The sequence below is a fragment of the Callospermophilus lateralis genome, chromosome 4 (assembly GCF_048772815.1).
Source record: "Callospermophilus lateralis isolate mCalLat2 chromosome 4, mCalLat2.hap1, whole genome shotgun sequence".
Classification (NCBI taxonomy): domain Eukaryota; kingdom Metazoa; phylum Chordata; class Mammalia; order Rodentia; family Sciuridae; genus Callospermophilus; species Callospermophilus lateralis.
The window spans coordinates 41846430-41866066 of record NC_135308.1 but is presented as its reverse complement, the minus strand read 5'-3'; the positions used below and the strand labels follow the sequence as shown (position 1 = coordinate 41866066).

Genomic DNA, 19637 nt, shown 5'->3' with positions numbered 1-19637 from the left:
TTGAAGTTGTAGTCATTTATCAACACTCGATACTCATTCAAAGTTAATAGTTATTGGTACAAATCAGCTTTCAGGGACTCCAACTGTCTTTGGTCCCTTTGTCATAGGGCTATAAAAAGTGGCTAGGAAACTATGTCTCAGCATTTTTAGAGTTTCTTTACTGGATTTTTTATTTGATCCAATAGCAAGTTTGGGTGGGGATTAGGAGCTTAAGAGAAAGACAGACCAGTGGTTTCATCTCTAACCCAAAAGTTTCTGTAACAATCTGTAAGCACTTCCCAAACATTGCTGGTGAGTGCCCCTTGGAATCTATTTCCCATGAACATTTGATGAAATGTCCCATGAGACCCTTAGGCTCTTGGAGAACGCAGAAGTCATCTCATGAGTGCCCTGAGAGGCTTTTTTATTCTTCTAGAACAGCCATTTTGTTTAATTGCCCAATCTCTGCACTATGTCAATTTGCTGAGCTTTCAGATGTCAAGGCGTTAATTTAAAACAAGTAGCAGAAATGAAAGTAACAATCAATATTTATTTACTTACTAGGTCAGTTTTTAAGCAAGACACCAAGAAGAACTGATTCATTTTTCCCCCGGAATAGTACTGGGCAAGTATCAAATGATACTCATTGCAGACAGGGAAATCATCTTACTATGAAGGAGTCTGTTAAAGGTATCTGCCTTTATTAGACCTGATGGGGTAAAGGAATTCTGAGTCAACAGGGTTCCCAAAAAGGTATCAATGTCTCACCTAAGGCTCCTGGATAGTCTAGGAATGAATACACACACACACACACACACACACACACACACACACACATACACACACATATATATATAAAAGCCTGACTGGCCTAGGAAGGGGAGCATGAATATCTGACTACAATCAGAAAATGAATGTGCTGGCTGGGCACCAAGTCTGGTATGAAAAGGGCAGCCTTCTCTGCTCAACCATCATGAGGCCTTTGGTTGCCTATTACAACATTTGAAAGATGAACACTTAACGCTTGTGTCTTGTATGTAGACTCATCACATTTTAACCAAGAGAAAGTTAATGTGGCCATAAGGCAAATAAGATTTCAAACAGATATAAATAGTTACAGTGAGAATAGAGTATGCCGTTTTGGCTTTAAGGACACAAACATAACCTGAAAGAAAAGATATCCTATGTAAATTGCCAACAGAAAGACAGCAGGAGTGGCAGCATTTACTTTAGACAAAATAGACTTTAAGTCAAAAACAAGACAAAGAAAATTATTGTATAATAACAGAAGAGTCAGTTTATCAGATGTGTTTAATAATAACATAAATATATGCACTCACAACATTGGAATGCATTTTATATATAAAGCAAATATTAATAGAGTCAAAAGGAAAAATCGACAGAAATACATAGGGAACTTCAGTGCCTCATTTTTTTTTTTTTTTTGGTACTGGGGATTGAACCCAGGACCTTGTGCATGTGAGGCAACCACTCTACCAACTAAGCTATATCCCCATCCCCAGTGCCTCATTTTTAACAGTGAATAAATCATCCCAGTAAACCAATGAGGACACAGATGACTTGAGCAGCACCTTACACCAAATAAAACTAACAAGAATATATAGAAATTCCATTCAACAGTAACAGAATACACATTCTTCTCAAGTATACATGATGCATTCTTTAGGATAGATTATATGTTGGGAAATAAAACAAGTATTAACAAATTTAATAAGATTGAAATAAACTCAAGTATGTTTTCTGACTAGTGATGTGAAACTATAAATTATCAAGACACAAATTAGAAAATTTACAAGTATATGGAAATTAACACACAAGCAAGAAGATTAAAGAAGAAATCAAAGGGAAATAAATAAAAACATAAACATAGCATGTTAAATTTTGTGATATTTAGTGAAGGAATTCAAGAGAGAAGCTTATAGAAATAAACAACTCATGTGAAGAAAAAAATAGATCTCAAATAAACAGGCTGACGTTTTACTCTAAGGATGAAAAAAAGAACAAACTAAGCCCAAAGTTAGCAGAGGAAGGGGGGAAAAAACCCAGTAAGATATATAAAACAAAGACAATAATAATAGAATGATCAATGAAACAAAGAGTTATTTTTTTAAAACATAAAGTAAACAAATCTTTACTAGCCTAACTATGAAGAAAGAAGATTCAAAAGGAAAAATGAAAGAAGAGACATTATAATTTATACCACAGTAGTACAGATAATCATAAGAAAATACTCTATAAACAATTGGATGGCCTAGGTAAAAGGTAAATTCCTAGAAACATTCAACTTATCAAGACTTACTAAGGAAGAAATAGAAAATCTCAGCACACCAGTAATGAAAAAGGAGATTGTACCAATAATCAAAAGCCTCCAAGAAAATGAAACCTAAGACCAAATGGCTTCATTAGTGAATTCTACCAAACATTTGAAGAAAAATCAATACCTGTCTTCCCAATATTTTCCAAAAATTGAAAAGAAGATGTTTTCAAGGTCATTTTATAAGGTTAACATTATCCTGAAACCACAGACTCTATAAGAATACTACATGCCAATATCCCTGATGAATATGAATGCAAAAATCTTCTACAAACTAATAGCAAACCAAATACACCAGTACATTAAAAGGATTGTACATTGGGCTGGGGCTGTAGTTAAGTGATTGAGTGCTTGCCTAGTACATCTGAGGCGCTGGGTTTGATCCTCAGCATCATATAAAAATAAATAAATAAAGACATTTAAACAAAAAGGATCATACACCATGATCAATTGGGATTTGTTACTGAATGCAATTATGGCTCAACATGTGATCCTGAACACATTACATGTGGAAAATAAAAGGAACACCAATCATCCTGAAATTTTTTTAACGTACTATCAGCAATTGATAGATTCCAAGACCGTCCCCCCCAAAATAAAATCTTTTTGAACTTAAACATGTTATATGCCATAGGTGACATGAAAACATGATTTAAATGCTATACTCAATAAGTAAATGTTGTGTGTTGTTCAAGCATATACAGTGTATTCAAAAACTTTGATCATGAAATTCATCATGAAGGATGAGTTCACAGATTTCAAAAACCAATATAATGTTTTGAGACACTAGTGTAGTGAATTTAGAATTAATATAATACACAATTGAAAAAAAACATGCTTAGAAACTATCAGTGCCCTAGGATTTGAATGTATAATAAATGAAATGTATACCAAGGTCCAGAGAGAAGAAATGAGTTGATCCATATTGTAGCTAACAGCATAGTATTTCTGCTTAGTGGTCCAAAAAAGAGTTTGGGTCCCAATTAAATTCCTTATAGTATCTAGATAATAAAACAAACCTCCTCATACAACTAGTGGTTTTCCAGCCTATTCTCTGAGAATTCTTGGTGAAGATACAAGTTTCCTATAGTCTTAGAAAAATATGTAACATGCTGGATTCCCTTCACTGAGAGGCTTCTAGGCTGCCACCACCTTGATATATGGCTAGGTAGACATTGAGAAAGAACTCTGACTTCTCCCACTGAATTCTGATTGCTCAAGACACTTCTTTTTTTTTTAATTGTAAAATTATTATACTTCTTACTAAAAGTGAAAATAAGTTAAATTATAAAATGAGATTAAAGAAGCAAGTATTCGAATAATTACTCAAATAGGAAGAGGGTGCTTAAAAAAAGCTGGCTCTATGAAAGCATCAATGAAATGGATATACTTAGTAAGACTGATCAAGGTAAAAACATAGAACAAATAAGATGGGTAAAATAGTACCTAACTCTAGAAACAGTTCTTTAAAATTTAATACTATATATCACTATACACACACATGTAGAGACAGAGAAGAAAAAGGTTTTTATTGAAAACAAAATTATTTTATGAATATATATATATATATATATATATATATATATATATATATATATATAAATAATAAAGATAGTAACCCTTAATAAATTCTATCAGCATCTGCAAGTTATCCTTGAAAAAGTCGCTTGTCCAGTACTTGTTAGGTCATTTTAAAAGAAATATTCATGAAGGAATTATCTAACCATGAAAACCTTTTTAGAGACTAGTAAAATAGAAAATTCGCACATTTTTAAAAAATAATTTTATTATAATTATTCAATCATGAATTCCACACATTAATGGGTTTCACTGTGACATTTCTTTATATGAATATATTGTTCTCTTACTCCTCCCTTCTCTCCCTCCTAAATCTGGTGTCCTTTCCCTTCCCTAATGGTCTTCTATGTTGTTCTAGACATCTTATTTTTTTTAATGCTTTCCACATATGAGAGAAAACATGGGTCACTTGTCTTTATTTATCTGACTCATTTTGCTGAACCTATAACATGATGATCTCCAGTTCTTTCCATTTTCCTGCAGATAACATGATTTCATTCTTCATTATAAGCCCCAACTTCTTTTCCTCATAAAAGTTTTCTTTGGAATATGGTTCTAGTTTAGGTCTGAGCATTCCCATTTTCCTCTTGAAAACTAAGTACATAATGAAGAACAAAATAAAACCTCTGAAAATCCATTTCCAAATGGCTGGAAGAGAGAAAAAACCATCAGACTCCAAGTTACCCATGAATTTTGGGATTGACATAGGAGAAGAGCAGAGACAGTGTAAGGTGCCCACCCTCCTTTTAATGACCTTTTATCATAATGAACAGGGAGTTCTGAAGTATGGGTGGCAGATCTCAAAAACTATAAGGATATATATATTCCCAGAAAATGAAAATGCTCTTTTAAGAAGTAATAGCTATGATTTCAAACTTCTCTTTGGACAGATTCACTAGGAAATGATAAAATGAAAGTGTAGACAATGCTGAGGAACCCAAAGATTAAAAGAACAAACAAAAAAAACTTAAGAAAATATCCCATCTAAACTCACTACTAAGGTAGTGAGTGTATTTTCTTGGTAGCAGTGGCTCTTAATGGAGTAAAAACTTGGTTGCATTTTAAGGAAATAGCCAGTGTTCTTAATAACAAAAATCAACTACTGAGCTTCAAAATATTTTCCTACCCCAGAGTAGCCTTTTGCTACTAGCCAGTTCAGAAGAAATAAACTTATTTATAATTTAAATATGAGCAATAAGAACAATATTACAAAGGAGATAGCAGTGTCTGCACACATTTACTACAAAATTATTTATAAATGGCAGAAATACTTCCCCACACATAAAGAAAAGTTAACAGAAAAGTTTGCCACAAACTTTATGGAAATTAAAGAAATCAGTCTGCTATGGATAATGAAATGTTATAAAAAAGACCATAAAACCAAATGTGAGAATTTAGAGAAGAGATGGCCAAAGTACAGGAATAAGTAAAATAGCACATGGCAAACCTTACTTATGAATGTAGAAGCAAAAATTCTTAAAAAAAAAAATAGTGCTAACCAAATTCTTAAGTTATTCAAATTACAAAAGTTAGGGTTTAGGAAAGGTTAAGAATTTAGGGAAGTATGAAGTAATTATAAGCCCTCACATTAATTGTTTCAAAGGGAAATATGATTTATGATTATAAATATGATTAGATATCATAAAATTACTTTAATTCATCAGTCATTATTTTAAGGTTAATAAACTATAAATTCTTAATTTACCTAATTCTTAAGCAGGTAAAGTGTATCTATTAAAATATATCTTAGTGAAAATTGAAAAATGATGTCTACATGTAGTTTCCTACTATTTTTTGTTTTACTAGGGGTATTAGTCAATGTATAAGATCAGAGAAAGAAATAATGGAAATAACAATTGTAAAGGAGGAAGCATATCACTATTTACTGTAGTAAGATTTGCCTATGATATAATTGTACACAGGAAAATTCATGAGAATTGATGGAGTTCCAACATTTTTCTGAATTCATGTTCAATATCCAAAAATCATGAGGGTTCTTATATACTAAATCATTTAGACACATTTTTAAAAATGAAATATCTTTTACAATAGGAATAAAAATATATGGTACTCAAAAGTAAATCTAACAAAACATGCACAAAATTTTTATTTATATCTATCCATCGGTCTGTCTGTCTATCTATCTACCTACCTACCTATTGGTACCAGGGATTAAACCCTTTTATATTTTATTTAGGGACAGAGTCCTCCTCACTAACTTGCTGATGGTGGCTTTGAACTCCAATCCTGCTACCTCAGCTCTCTGAGCTTCTGGGATTATAGGAGTGTGCCACTGCACCGGGCTTGTAGGAAATATTTATAAATAGGTCCTTGAAATGGATATATATATGTATAATACCTTATCTATAGCAGATTAATATATTGTTACAGCTAATAATCAGTTTCTTTTGCCTTCTTGGAATAGCCATTCATCCTTCCTATTTTATTTTTATCAAAAAAAAAAATAGGAGTCTTTTAAGATTGAGAATTACAGAAAATTCTATTTCATGCTTTTATAATTATACAAAATGAATGCTAATGTTGCATATAACTAAAAGGAAACTGCCTCATAATAAAAAAGAATACAACTATACTATAACAGGATTGAATTAGAAATGACAGAACAGAATGAAAACTATCCTATGCAGTAGGCACAGTAAAGCAGTTCTCCCTTCTGCAATAATAGTTTAAGCAGAGCCTCTTTGGCCTTCTAATAGATAAAGAAAATATAAATTTAAAGTTTGTATTTTTGAGAGCAACCAAGATAAGATCTATTAATTATATAAATTCTTAATATTTTCTTGAATGATTTAAAATTAATTTTCCTCTAGTGAAAATAAATGGACACTATTTGTGACATTGATCATCTCAGTTGTTAATTTCAACAGTATTTTCGGGTTTCCCAGGCTTTTTTTCAAGTTGCCTCTCTTAGTAAAGCTACCCAGCTACAATATCTCTTTTAAAGTGTTGTTGAGATGTTAAATTTTTTTTTGTATTTAAACATTAATGCTTATCTCCTTTTCAGTCTATCAAAAAACGATATTGTCTCCACTCTGAATTCTTACTCTTTGAGAGATACTCTGTAATTATATTTTAAATTAGTAACTATTGACATTACTATGTTGAATATCTTTCATTTTTTAGATATGCCTTACGTTTATCCTTTACAATAATTGCAAAGAAACTTATGTTATTTTCATTTTGTAAACAAGGAAACAAAGATTAGGTTAAAGGTAACTTGTAGGAAAGTGATTCAATTCTGAAATTTGATTCCACATATCTGATGAAGTTCTATATTCTTTTCACAAAGCTGAACTTCTCTAAACCTGAGCCCATATCTTATATGTTGGATATTAAGTAACTGGATATATTGAGCCATTATGATTGCAAATAAATGGATAAACACCATATGATTTATGTGTTAAATACTTGAAGAGACCAGTTTTCTTGCATTCTGTCACACAGATGTTGTGTTTTACTGTGAATCCTTGAAAGCTAATTAATTTGGTGAAGCAGAAGGTATTATAACATTCACAGACACATACTTCAGGAGGCAATCTTGGCAGGTATACCTGCTCCCCAATGGCAGCCTTTTAGAACTCAATAACTGGCTGCAGAAAGCCAGACATATTTTTAAACAGTAACTCTGCACTGATAATAAAATGTTGAATTAAAAATTTTTTTTTGCATCTCTCCCTGCTTTTCTTATTAATATGGAGATAAACAAAACCATGGTGGCTTTGACTTATCTGTTGATTCACAATGTAAACAATTTAAATCATCTGAGAAGTAAAATTAGATATATAATTTAATTTTTTTTCATTTTCTACCTTCTTCCACCAGCATCACCATTACCACCAAACTTAATTCTTCATTTATATGGCGGAAAATTGGATTTATTTATTTCCTATCTCTCTTAATCTATTTTTTATATTTCCTTAGAAATTTAAGACATAATCTAAAGTGATGCCTCATTTATTAAGATTCTCAAATATTTGTTTACTTAAAATAAACAATATCTCATTCTTATTTGGAAGTGTGAGTGTATTTCTAAAAAAATGGTAAAAATATTCTCAGTGAATATGTAGCAATTCTGATGAAAGTCTTGGATTGCACAGTTAAAGCAAAACTCTTAAAACAGTGAGGAGTTATATGAAATTAGATCACTTTAAAATTTTCTAAAAAATATACAGAAGGGAGAATAATTAGAAAAATAGTGTAGTACAAACTATCTCCTTGATACTTCTTAATAAAGAACAGGACTAGCTACAAATAAGCTGTTGCATTTTTTACTAGTGAACCAATGCAAAAGTACTTCCTAGTGGTATTTCCTAGTGATAATGAGCCCTCAGTTTGGTGTAGACTATATTCTAAGAGTTTATTTTCATTGTTGTATTCACTTTATTTTTATGACTCACAGGAAGAATAAGAATGATATGTATATTTGGGAAAGGAATGACTCATAGGATAAGAATGAAATGTATGTATATTGAGGATAGGAAGTTATTGCTTTAGTGTATAGGACAAACAGTAACTTCCTGATAAAGAGGTATTAAAACATAGATCTATTAGGGCTTCTGGGTGTTGAATTTTAAAACACATAATAGAAATGTACTTGTGAATAGATCCTTCTGGTTTCATGCTTCCTAGAACAGGGTGGAGGGAACAGAAATACTTGTTCAGTACTGTTTGTAGAAGCTTATGATTGTTTCTGGATAAAATATGCATCATTGATTGGTTATGGTTTCACTCCCTTCTCCCTTTTGCTACCCCCAAACATGAAGGTAATGGACAGTAAGTGAACATAATACCTGCTTTTTGATATGTTTAATGTAGAATGGTTCAATAAAATGTTGAACTATGGGTGTACATAATATTATAATTCATATATGCACAATAAAATGTATAGTGTTTAAAATGCTACTTACTTGGAGCCTATAATGCAGATCTTCATGGAATCTTAAAGCTCTTCATAGATTTTTGTCATTTCAAACCAGATATTATTGTGATGAGTAATAACACTCATTTTCAAACACAAAGAAAAGCATCCTAAGAATCTATTGTTAAAAGCATGTAAAATAAAACATAATTAAAAATATCTACTAACCCAACCTTTATTATCATAGTAAATCACAGTAGGTTAGAAGCTATTTTCTGCCTGTTAGCTCAGATTATCTGTATTAGTAGGATGATTCAAATACCCCAACATTTATTCTGCACCAGAAGAAATTATATCAGTTTCATTACTTAAATTTTCTGAAAAGCTTAAGAGCTGAAGATTATATACATTACTTAATTTTTACACTTATGAAAGGTTTTTTGGCATATATGCTTTGTGATTTATTAGAATAATTATATTTCTTATTTCTTATTTCAAAGCTACAGGATGGCTGTGGTCTAAGAGGTGTTGGAAGAGGACTTTTATTCTTCCAAATTTATTTGAAAATAATTATATGCTTTTAGTGTTAATGGTTACTATCTTTGTGATTTATTGTTTTGTTCACTATGAGGAGTGAATAATTGATCACTGTTGTTTGTGGATGACACTTAATGCTTTGGCCATCAGGCAATGGAGTCCTCTGGCCATACGAAGATAGGAATGTCTATTTGCAATAGGTAATTTCTATGTACAGGCAAATGAATATTTGTATAAAGACTTATGACTATAATATAGTGAAATGAGTTTATATTTTTCTTAATAAATCTAGTTACTAATTTTTCTGTAATGAAGAGAAGCAATGGCCTCAATAACAGAATTAAAATTACCCATATTATGGACAGAAATTTGTAGAAATTTTTTTAGCGTTTGAATGTGGTTGCCTGAATCTTTTGCTTCTAACAGTGACAATTACTAAGTTGTGAAGTTCCTCAACACTCCATGCTACTTCTAATCTTAATTGAACTCATTGGTGATTATAAATAATACTTATTGAACAGTTATCCTCAGTGTATCCTTTGGTTAGCCTTTCTATCAAATTATATACCTTATCTTAGGAAGCCTTTCTTGGTAACTGAAAGAATCATAAACCATTTCCTACCTTTTTTCTTACAAATGTAGTCTATACAATGAGTACAGTACAATAATGATAACATTTTTACAGAACATTTTTATAAAATTGAATATGTTAACCACATTTTTAAAAACTCAGTACAAATAATCCACTTGTGAATAGTAGAAATTGAGTAGTATATGAATTCCCTGACAAGCTTTTCGGCTGTTACTCTGGTCATTTATACCAGTTGTTAGTTAAGTGATGAAATGTCATTAAATTACTCAAAATTTAATAATATTATATTTTAAAGATAAGGAATATAAAAGAATTGCATAAAATCTATATAGAATATTAAATCTTGTTCTATAAAATTATGTCCTTTGATATCTGTAGGGAATTGGTTTACAGATTCCACATGAGTATCAAAATCTATAGATGCTTAAGTCCCGTATATAAAATGAAATAGTTTTTGTATATAACCTATACACATGCTCTTGTGTATGTTAAAATCATCTTTAGATTACTCAAATACCTAGTACAGGGTAAATAGTTGTAATGTTATATCTTTAAGAATAAGTGTCAAAGAAAAAATTCTGTGTGTGTTTTTAGTCAAAATTTCTTTATTTTGAAGTGTTTTTGATCTATAATTGAATTTGCAGATGTGGAACACAGATATTGAAGGCCAACTGCATTTAATTTTTCACGTGTATGAATAGTTTACTGAACATTTGATTAATTAGGATAACTTCAAATTAACTCATGATCTTATTTATATTTTGTGCTTTGCAAGAAAACAAAAACTTTTGATTTTCAAGTTTATATCAATTTCATATTGGAAATCCAAAACGTATAAACCCAAAGTGTTAAAAGCATGTTGTGATTTTTTTTCTTTTTCTTTTTCTTAAAGATACAATAAGAAATATCTTCCCAAAATTAACTCAAGTTCTGTTTTCTAGGATAGTTAAAAGCACAGTTACTATAGTGGAAATGGGCATGAAGCACATTGTCCCTCTTTGGTCAATGTAGGAACTGAGGAACTCATTTTGAAAAACAAGGAAAATAGATACATAGAGGGAAACACCTCAGGCCACTGGTGTTCTTAATTCAGTGTTACAGAAACCTGCATTTGAGAAAGATACCAAGTTATGTTGTGTTCAGTTTAAGGTTTATTGAATACTTACCTATTATAAATACTATAAGTTAACTATTCTCTTGCTACATTGAGGTTGATATTCTGTCAGTTTTTGTGTAATCCTGATGTTTAGATTGTTCATGGCATGAAGAAAGTGCTCAGTAAATAGTTTATGTGAAAGTTAAATGGATAAATACATTTCCTTAGGTTTAAGGAAAATTTAATATATGGTTGTTACTTTCATTGGTATTTATATCGTTGTTTTTTATGGCTTAGACTAGTACATGTTTTTATTTTTCTCCTTAGAAGTACTAGCTTATGTTATTTACATTTTTTAAAATGTATTTCTAGTTGTAGATGGACACAATACATTTATTTTATTTATTCATTATTTATGTGGTGCTGAGAATTGAACCCAGTTCCTCACGTGTGCTAGGTAAGCACTCTAGCACTGAGCCACAACCACAGCCTATGTTATTTACATTTTGATTAGTTTTAAAATAGCAATTATGGGTTTCAGTGCATTAACCTTTATTTATTCTTGTTTATTTACTGACTGATTAACTAGAATTTGAAAGTCTACTCTGTGTACTCAGAACTACGAAGAACAACATGGAGATACAAAGATAGAACAAGGTAAAAAGCAGTGGGACATGAGCTCTGGGGATCTGTTCTCAGGGACTTTACTTCCATAGTGAGGAAGACAAATCAGACAAGTGCATCAATATGCACAAATGCTATGAAATAGCATATTATAGCATATATGTATGCTATTGTATATATAGTATACATATGATATATACACCAATTATTGTTTTTCTAAGATGGAACTATTTTTATAATTCTCAAGGAAAATAAAAATCTAGAAAATAAAATACTTTCCAAAGAGGCAGTCTCTAAAAGTGTTCTTTGAAATGACTACAGTAAATAATCTGAGTGCTATTTTTAACATTTCTATTTAGTCATTTGGTCTGAAGCCAGTGTTCAAAAAGAACAATTATATGAAACTTTAAACCCTGAAGTGTCTGATTCTATGAAGAAGCAGAAAAATAAACATAATTGTTGACAAAAACTTCACAAGTCTTGAGATTTGGGAATTTGCTGAGGGATAATAGCTAAAAATCCTAAGTGAAAAGCTTCTGAAAAGCAGATTATTTTGTAATTTTGTGAACCAAAAATTAAATTTAGGCTCACTTACGGGATCTGACTTGAAAATCCTTAAAGGCTGGATTCAGTCAGACAGACTGAGTTTTATCAGAGCCATAACTTATCATGACTTAGTACATTACCATATTGGATTAAGTGGTCATATCACCAATGAAGTTGATAGTATCAAGGAAGTTGAGCATCTTTAATAAATGAAGCTAACACAAGCAGAAAGAGAATGTCTGCCTAGTGCATTATTAATTAAATTAGCTAACACCTTCACATAAAGAGGCTAATATTTCCAAACATTTAAAAAATAATGCCAGTGTTATTTAAATTTTTTTTTAAATGGAAAAAGAGGATATGCCTCTCAACTTATTTTTAAAACGTTTTAAAATCTGATGGGGTCATTTTAAAAACATAAATGATAGGTCGATCTTTCTCATGAATTTAGGGATGTAATTATTTTACACAAAGTACTAGCATTTAGTGATTAAAAATAGTAATATGTCATCAAATGTTTTTTCAGTAATATAAAATAGTTTCATATGTGAGAAATTATCAATATAATTCTCTACACTAACAAGTATAGAGAAAAAATATCTTGGTCATCTTGATATATGCATGTAAGCATTTAATGGATTCACTGCCAATGGGAATAAAAGAAAAGGATGGAATCTAAAGTCAATATCATAATTGATAACTTGAAGCTCCAGAGATAAAGAATGAGATGGCTTGTATGGAATATTGTATTAAGGCCCAGAGTGATGCATGAAGACAAAAATAAAATATATATGCATTCTACAAAGACTAAAAATAAAAATGCCCTATTAGCAGAAGATTTTGTTGTGGACATGGAAGAATTATTAGACCTAATAAGTAAATTAAGCAAGGTTGAGATAATCAATCTATATTGAATCAAATGTATTTGTATGTACCTGCAAAAAAAAATAAATAGAATTTAAAAAGAAATCATCTGTTGCTATAGTATTAAAACAGTCATGTATCAATCTAATGAAAAGTATGTGACACCTGTACACTGAAAACTACCAATTATTATTTGAAGAAATTCTTTAAAAGATTTATACTAATGGTGGGTATAACATGTTGTTAGATAGTTGTCTCAATATTTTAAATATATCCATTTTTACCTTGAAAAAATATCTTCCAATTTCATTTGTGAAAATTGGCAGATATTCTAAATTTTTAATGACATGCCAAATATAAAGAGTAGAATAAATTAAGATCATATCAAAAGGAGGAACAATGCTAGATGGTTTATACTTACAGATAATCAACATTTATTATGGTCTTCTATAATTATGGTTTTGTAGTGTTCATTTCACACACAAAAAAATCATTTAGAACAGAATTGATAAGCCATACACAGGGTCATATTTATATGGTCACTTGATTTATGACAAAAGTGGCTTTTCCATAGAGTAGGTAAGTATGTTGTTTTTAATAAGTATTGATGTACCAACTGGATATCCAATATGGGGGAAAAGTGAATTTCAATTTCTGTCTCCCTTCATATATAAGAAATCAATTCAAGCTGCATCATGAATCTAAATGTTAAATATAAGCAGTAACATTTTTGGAAGAAAGCATAGGTATCTATCTTTATAACAGGCAAGGAACTTAGAATGTAAAAGAATTAGCTTCTATAATAGAATAAATACTTGATAAATGGAACTTCAATATGATTAAGAACTTTTGGGTTGAGGGTATATCTCAGTGTTAGACTGCTTGCCAAGCAAACAAACATGAGCCATAGGTTTCATCCCCCATACCCCACCAAAATGAGAGCTTTTTGCTAAAATACATTATTTTGAAAGTGAAAAGAATGGAAAGTCACAGTTTTGATAAAGATTATTTTCTTTGTATATAGTGAACAAAGAATTGCATCCAGAAATATAAATAACTTTAACAAAAAAATAACAGATAGCCAGGTAACCAAATATTAAGAGAGGTCTTTTGATGGGAAGTTCATAGAACTATCCAGATTTCAATCAAAATTTGAAAAAGTATTCAACTGCATTAATCAGCATAAAAGTGCAAAATAAAACTGTAGTTTGACGCTACCACACCTCAGTCACACTAAACATGAATTGTTTGTGAAGATTTTTATCCACCCAAACTCCTATTTGGAAGATAAATTTAATTTAGGCTCCTGAAAAATGTTTCATTGTATCTACTAAAGGTGAGTATACATACTCTATAATGTTGCATTTTCAAGAAAATGTTAGTAATGTTTAGGAAGAGACACAAGAGGGCTCCTGTCTTTCTGACAGTGTTCCATTTCTTGAATTCAGCTGATTAAAAAAGTGTGCTAATTTTCTAAAAATATATTTATCTGTTTACCCTTACGGGTTAGGCCCTTTATTATATAAATATTTTAGTCAAATAAAAATATGAAATTCTATTAAAATTAATTGCAAAAATTAAAATTTCCAGATTAATGAAAGTAATGAAATGGTGATATTCATTTGTTAAATCAAAAAAGGAAGCATCATTTATACTTATTTATTTAAAGAGTATTTAAATGTGGGCTATTTTACATTGCAGAGGTTTATGTTTATTCAGTTAATGTTTGTTTATGTTTATGTATTGTCTTATGAGAAAAGTGCTATAGTTATATGAGTAATTATAAGTACTGTAAATGCATCTGTTAATACTTCAAATGACTCAGCAGAGTATTTTATATTTAAGCCTGCTTTTATTAAACTGGTTCCTGGAAACTTGAATAAATCATATATTAAAGTGCATATTAAGGAGCATACCATTATAGCATTTATATCTAATTTTAATATCACAGTCTTTTTAGAGAATTTAAGCATCTCAAGTACTAGAAAAACTGTGATAATCTGTTTCCTTATTTGATTTATTAAAACATGAGACCCAATGTGGATCTAAAAACTACCATAAATTTAGGTAATTATGAGTATAGATAATATTTTGAGATATTAGCTATAACTTATAATTTGGGACTCTTATGATCTGAAATATATTTCTCTCTTTGGCAAAACTACAGGTCCTAATAAAATTATTGTGATCTGCTACTTACTTTCATAGGTGAAGGAAATTACATATGTTAGTTATAAGATAAAGTGAATATTTGTTTTTGTCCCATTGAAGAGCAAAGGTGTTCAGGGTCATGAATTTAAAGATTTTATGTGGTTTAAACAAATCACCCTTACACATGTGTTGTAGTGATTGATCTGTAACTTCTGGTTTATATATTCTCTCCCCCCACCCTCTCTCTTAATGCCTAGGATCTTTGAGATTAGTTTTTCAAATATACTTTTTTTTTTTTTTTTTGGCTCATAGGCCCAGCCGGCATAAAAATGATCTCTCAGTTATCCCTGGCCGTATTTTTTCATGATTTCTTCTAACTCTAAACATCTGCTGAAGTTACTGTTACACAGTGTGCTTCAAGCAGTTAAATACTTATGGGGATATAAGTGCTTTAACCTAAAAATGTAGGCTTTTGGTGATATAAACTAATAAAGGAATGAGTTTTAGAAAATCTAGATCATTATCAGGTCCTTATCAGGTCTCACTGAAACATTAAAAATATCATCTGTGCTTTTGACTAGCTCAGATTGGCACTTATCAGATTGTCTGTCACCATGCCAGATACTTTACATGTGTTATCCAGTTTAACCATTAGTGTATCTCTTTACTAGAGTTGGTATTTCAGTTCTATAGACATGGAGTCTGACAGGAAAATAAGTAATTTACCAAAAGTTCCATGGTTATATGTTTAGTAAATTTGAAAACTTTTAAAGTGGATGCTAATGTAAAATATTTTTAATGGTGACCATTATTTTTTAAAAAAATACATCATTTTAGTATTATCTAATTTATATATTGAAACATCGTAACCTTTTTTTCAGTGTATAGTCTTTGCTATGACATCTGGCCAAATGTGGAATCATATTCGTGGACCTCCGTATGCTCATAAGAACCCACACAATGGACAAGTGGTAAGCCTGTTTTCTAACCATTGGTATTCTAAACTTAATTCCTACTTAATGATAGGAATCAGAAATTAGGTTTAGCATTTATAATAGAGGTTTCTATTCATAACTATATATTTTGTTTATTCTCACCACCCCTGTCACATGTTTACATGTGCGTGTGCACACACATACCCACACTCATACACTATATAACTATTTTTTAGGGTGAAGACTGCTCTCATGTTGAGTTTTAAGATCAATATATCTATCACATCAATATATGTGATGCATATTCTACTTTTTAAACTTTTTTAACTTCATAAATTGCTATGGTGATAACATGTAATGCCACAAAAGAAAATGCAAACACCTTGTAGCCAGTGTACCATCAATGGTAAATTTAACTGACTTCAGAAGAGGTTAATTAAACCATCATTAAGATTCCTAGCTGTCATTATGGTAGAATGTTAAGAATCCTTTGCCAGAAAATGAAAAGTGGAATTGATATGTTTTTAAATTACTGGCAGATTTCATGTTAGTCACTCACTGCTCCTGGATTCACTTGATATGTTTATTGCCTTTCCTTTTCTTTCGATGGGTAGGAAATACAGTAATAAATCAGCATAGTCTAGTACTTTCCATGAAGCTTAGTATTCGGATGGTGAAGATTCAAAATACTTTTAAAATACACATTTTTCTCTAACTTAAAAAAAAACAAAAACTTATTTTATCTGTTCTCCCACTTTGTTCTTTTCTCTTGCTGCTGGAGTTTTTGGAAAGAGTGCTTACATTACATTTCATATATAAATGTTTCAGTAGATATCCCTTGATGGGGGATAGCTTAATCAGGTTTTAGGAACTAATTGCATATTATCAGAATAGCAGTCACTTATACTATATAATAAGCAATTTGGTCTTAACATTTTTGCAAACATTTTCAGATGTCTCCTATAGATGGTGAAGTTACAGTCAGCATTAGACTCTATGGATAATCATCTGCCATAAGTTAATCACACATGACTTTTATATTGTTGATGGTTTTGAAATGTCATTATATAAAGAGAAGAATGATTTCAAAATGCCTTCAACATTTAAAATCAAGTTATTACAAAGGAAATTGGATAGTTATGGAGCAACAAATCATTCCCTTATTTTTAAATCTTCTCCATAAATTAAATCTCGTCAGTGATACCATTCCCTACCACCCTGTTTGAAAAGTCCTTTCTTCCTCTTTCACCCTAGTCCTTATACTCACTTTCTCCTTTTCCTGTTTTATTTTTCCTTAATAGCATTGATTACCTTATAATATGTTTTAATTTACATATTTTGTGTCATTTCTGTTGTCTTTCACCATGACTCCAATATTATATATAAGCTCCTGACAGCACAGATTTTTGTCTGTTCTGGGCACTGATATATTCCTATCATATAAAAATGGGACCAATGCAAAGATTTGGCACTGTTATATTAATGATATTTTTAAATGTGTATGTTTAGGAAATCTCATAAATTTATCATTACTGATTTTTTAATATTTGTTTTTTAGTTGTAGTTGGACACAATACCTTTATTTTATTTATTTATTTTTATCTGGTGCTGAGGATCGAACCCAGGGCCTCGCACATGCTAGGCAAGTGCTCTACCAATGAGCCACAACCCCAGCCCCATCATTACTGCTTTTTTTTTTTTTTTAATAAAAAAAGCTTTTTACTCTTGAGTTTTATTATTTAGAAAAACTAGTTTTAAGGGAATTAGGATTTATATAATTTTGGTTAAGCAATAAATTTTATTTTAAAGTTTTACATTCCAAATTTCAAATTTTTCTTTAAAAGCTGAATTTAGATAATATAAAAACAACAATGTAACTATGATAATTATTACTCACTTGGTATATATTAATTGTATCTTTATCTATCCAGTGTAAAAGTCTTTAAACTGTAAGATTTCTTTAAAAAATTTTAAATTGTTCTTATTAGTTATACATGACAGTGTTTTGACACATTGTATACAAATGAAACACAGCCTCTTATTCCTCTGGCTGTACATGGTGTAGAGTCACACCAGTAGTGTAATAATACAAGGATATAGGGTAATAATGTCTGTCTCATTCTACCGTCCTTCCCATCCCCACAGTCTTTATTATTTTTTAATATTCTTCTAGAACAGCATATCTTAGGCTAAAAAACTCTTTTTATTAATGTTTCTATTTCACTAAAATATATAAAATTGATCGACTTTCTTATGTAATATTTTAATATGTCTACGTGATCTCTGTCATTGTTTTCTTCACCGTTTTGTTCATGAGGCTCTGTCCTCATGCATATGGTTTACTGAAGTATGCTTTAATGATGAAACTTGCACTGATAATGACAACAAAAGCCACCTATTGATTACTGAATGTCAGGCACTAGGCTATGTAAATGAATATTTTAGGCTATCACATGAATATTCCTAAAGCATACTTTTGCGGTAATTATAATAGTGATATATGTGCATTTCAGTTATCACTTAAGTTGGAAATCCTAAATGGCTCCTGGTTTCCTGCCCATTATAATTTTTTTTTCAACCTGATACTCTGCTACTTTGTAGAGAAACTCAGTGTTAGCCTATCTGTACTGTTCATTGTTCTCCAAAGGCATGATTTATTTTTCTGCTTCCATTTCTGGAGTATTCATTACTTTTAAAAAATCATGCCCACCATTCAAATATCATCTAATCTACCATTCCTCTGAGATTCATTCCTTCTTTCTGTGTTGTCTCTCCTTTCTTATATATATTTATGCGTAGATTGTTATTCTATTTAGATATTGTAAGCTTTCTTTTAGTAGAATAATTTTTAATGTTTCTAACAATGCTTATTAGTCAAATCCTTAAACATACAGAGTTTCTCTTAAGCTGTTTTTCATCTGTAAAACATGAAAAAGCTGACCCTTAATAAATATTTTAGTATATAGTGGACCCATATGGGAGATTTTTGTTTCTTATGTTGTATTATGTTAATTCACCTTTAAAATATTTTTTACTCACTAGTCAGGTGAATGATAGGATCAGCATGTCAGTGTGAATTCAACATGAATTCGTTAGTAACCTTAATGTGACAGGAACATTTATTTTTAAGGAACATTTACTGATTAAGAAAATTATTTTATCCCCCTCACCTTTTTATGTTACCATTTTGAAAGATTGGCACGGCTCTTGAGAAAAGGTACTCTGAAGGTACACAAAGAACCATAATAATAAAATAAAAATTTCTGTAAAAACCATTTTCCTCATGTATAAATCTAATTTTCAAATATGTTTGTTTATCTTGTTAACACTTTAATAAAGAATTTAAAGAAGTTGAGCTTATAGGAGTAGAGTAAAATAGTGGTTACCAGAAGCTAGGGAGGGGAAACAAAACAGGGAAGGAGTTGAGAAGAGATTGGTAAAAGTGTATGAAATTATAGTTAGTTAGGAAGACTAGGTTCTGGTGTTCTCCTAAACCATAGGGTTACTATAGTTAACAATAT

General features: G+C 30.5%; 1 protein-coding gene across 2 annotated transcripts in view; it reads left to right on the top strand.

The window, feature by feature from the left end:
• Tusc3 (tumor suppressor candidate 3) overlaps nucleotides 1–19637 on the top strand; it is a 232246-nt gene that overhangs the window by 115762 nt on the left and 96847 nt on the right. For both annotated transcript variants that reach the window (XM_076852440.1, XM_076852439.1), the window contains exon 6: nucleotides 16063–16152. In XM_076852440.1, the coding sequence (XP_076708555.1) occupies nucleotides 16063–16152 (90 nt within the window). The remainder of the gene's footprint in view (nucleotides 1–16062; nucleotides 16153–19637) is intronic.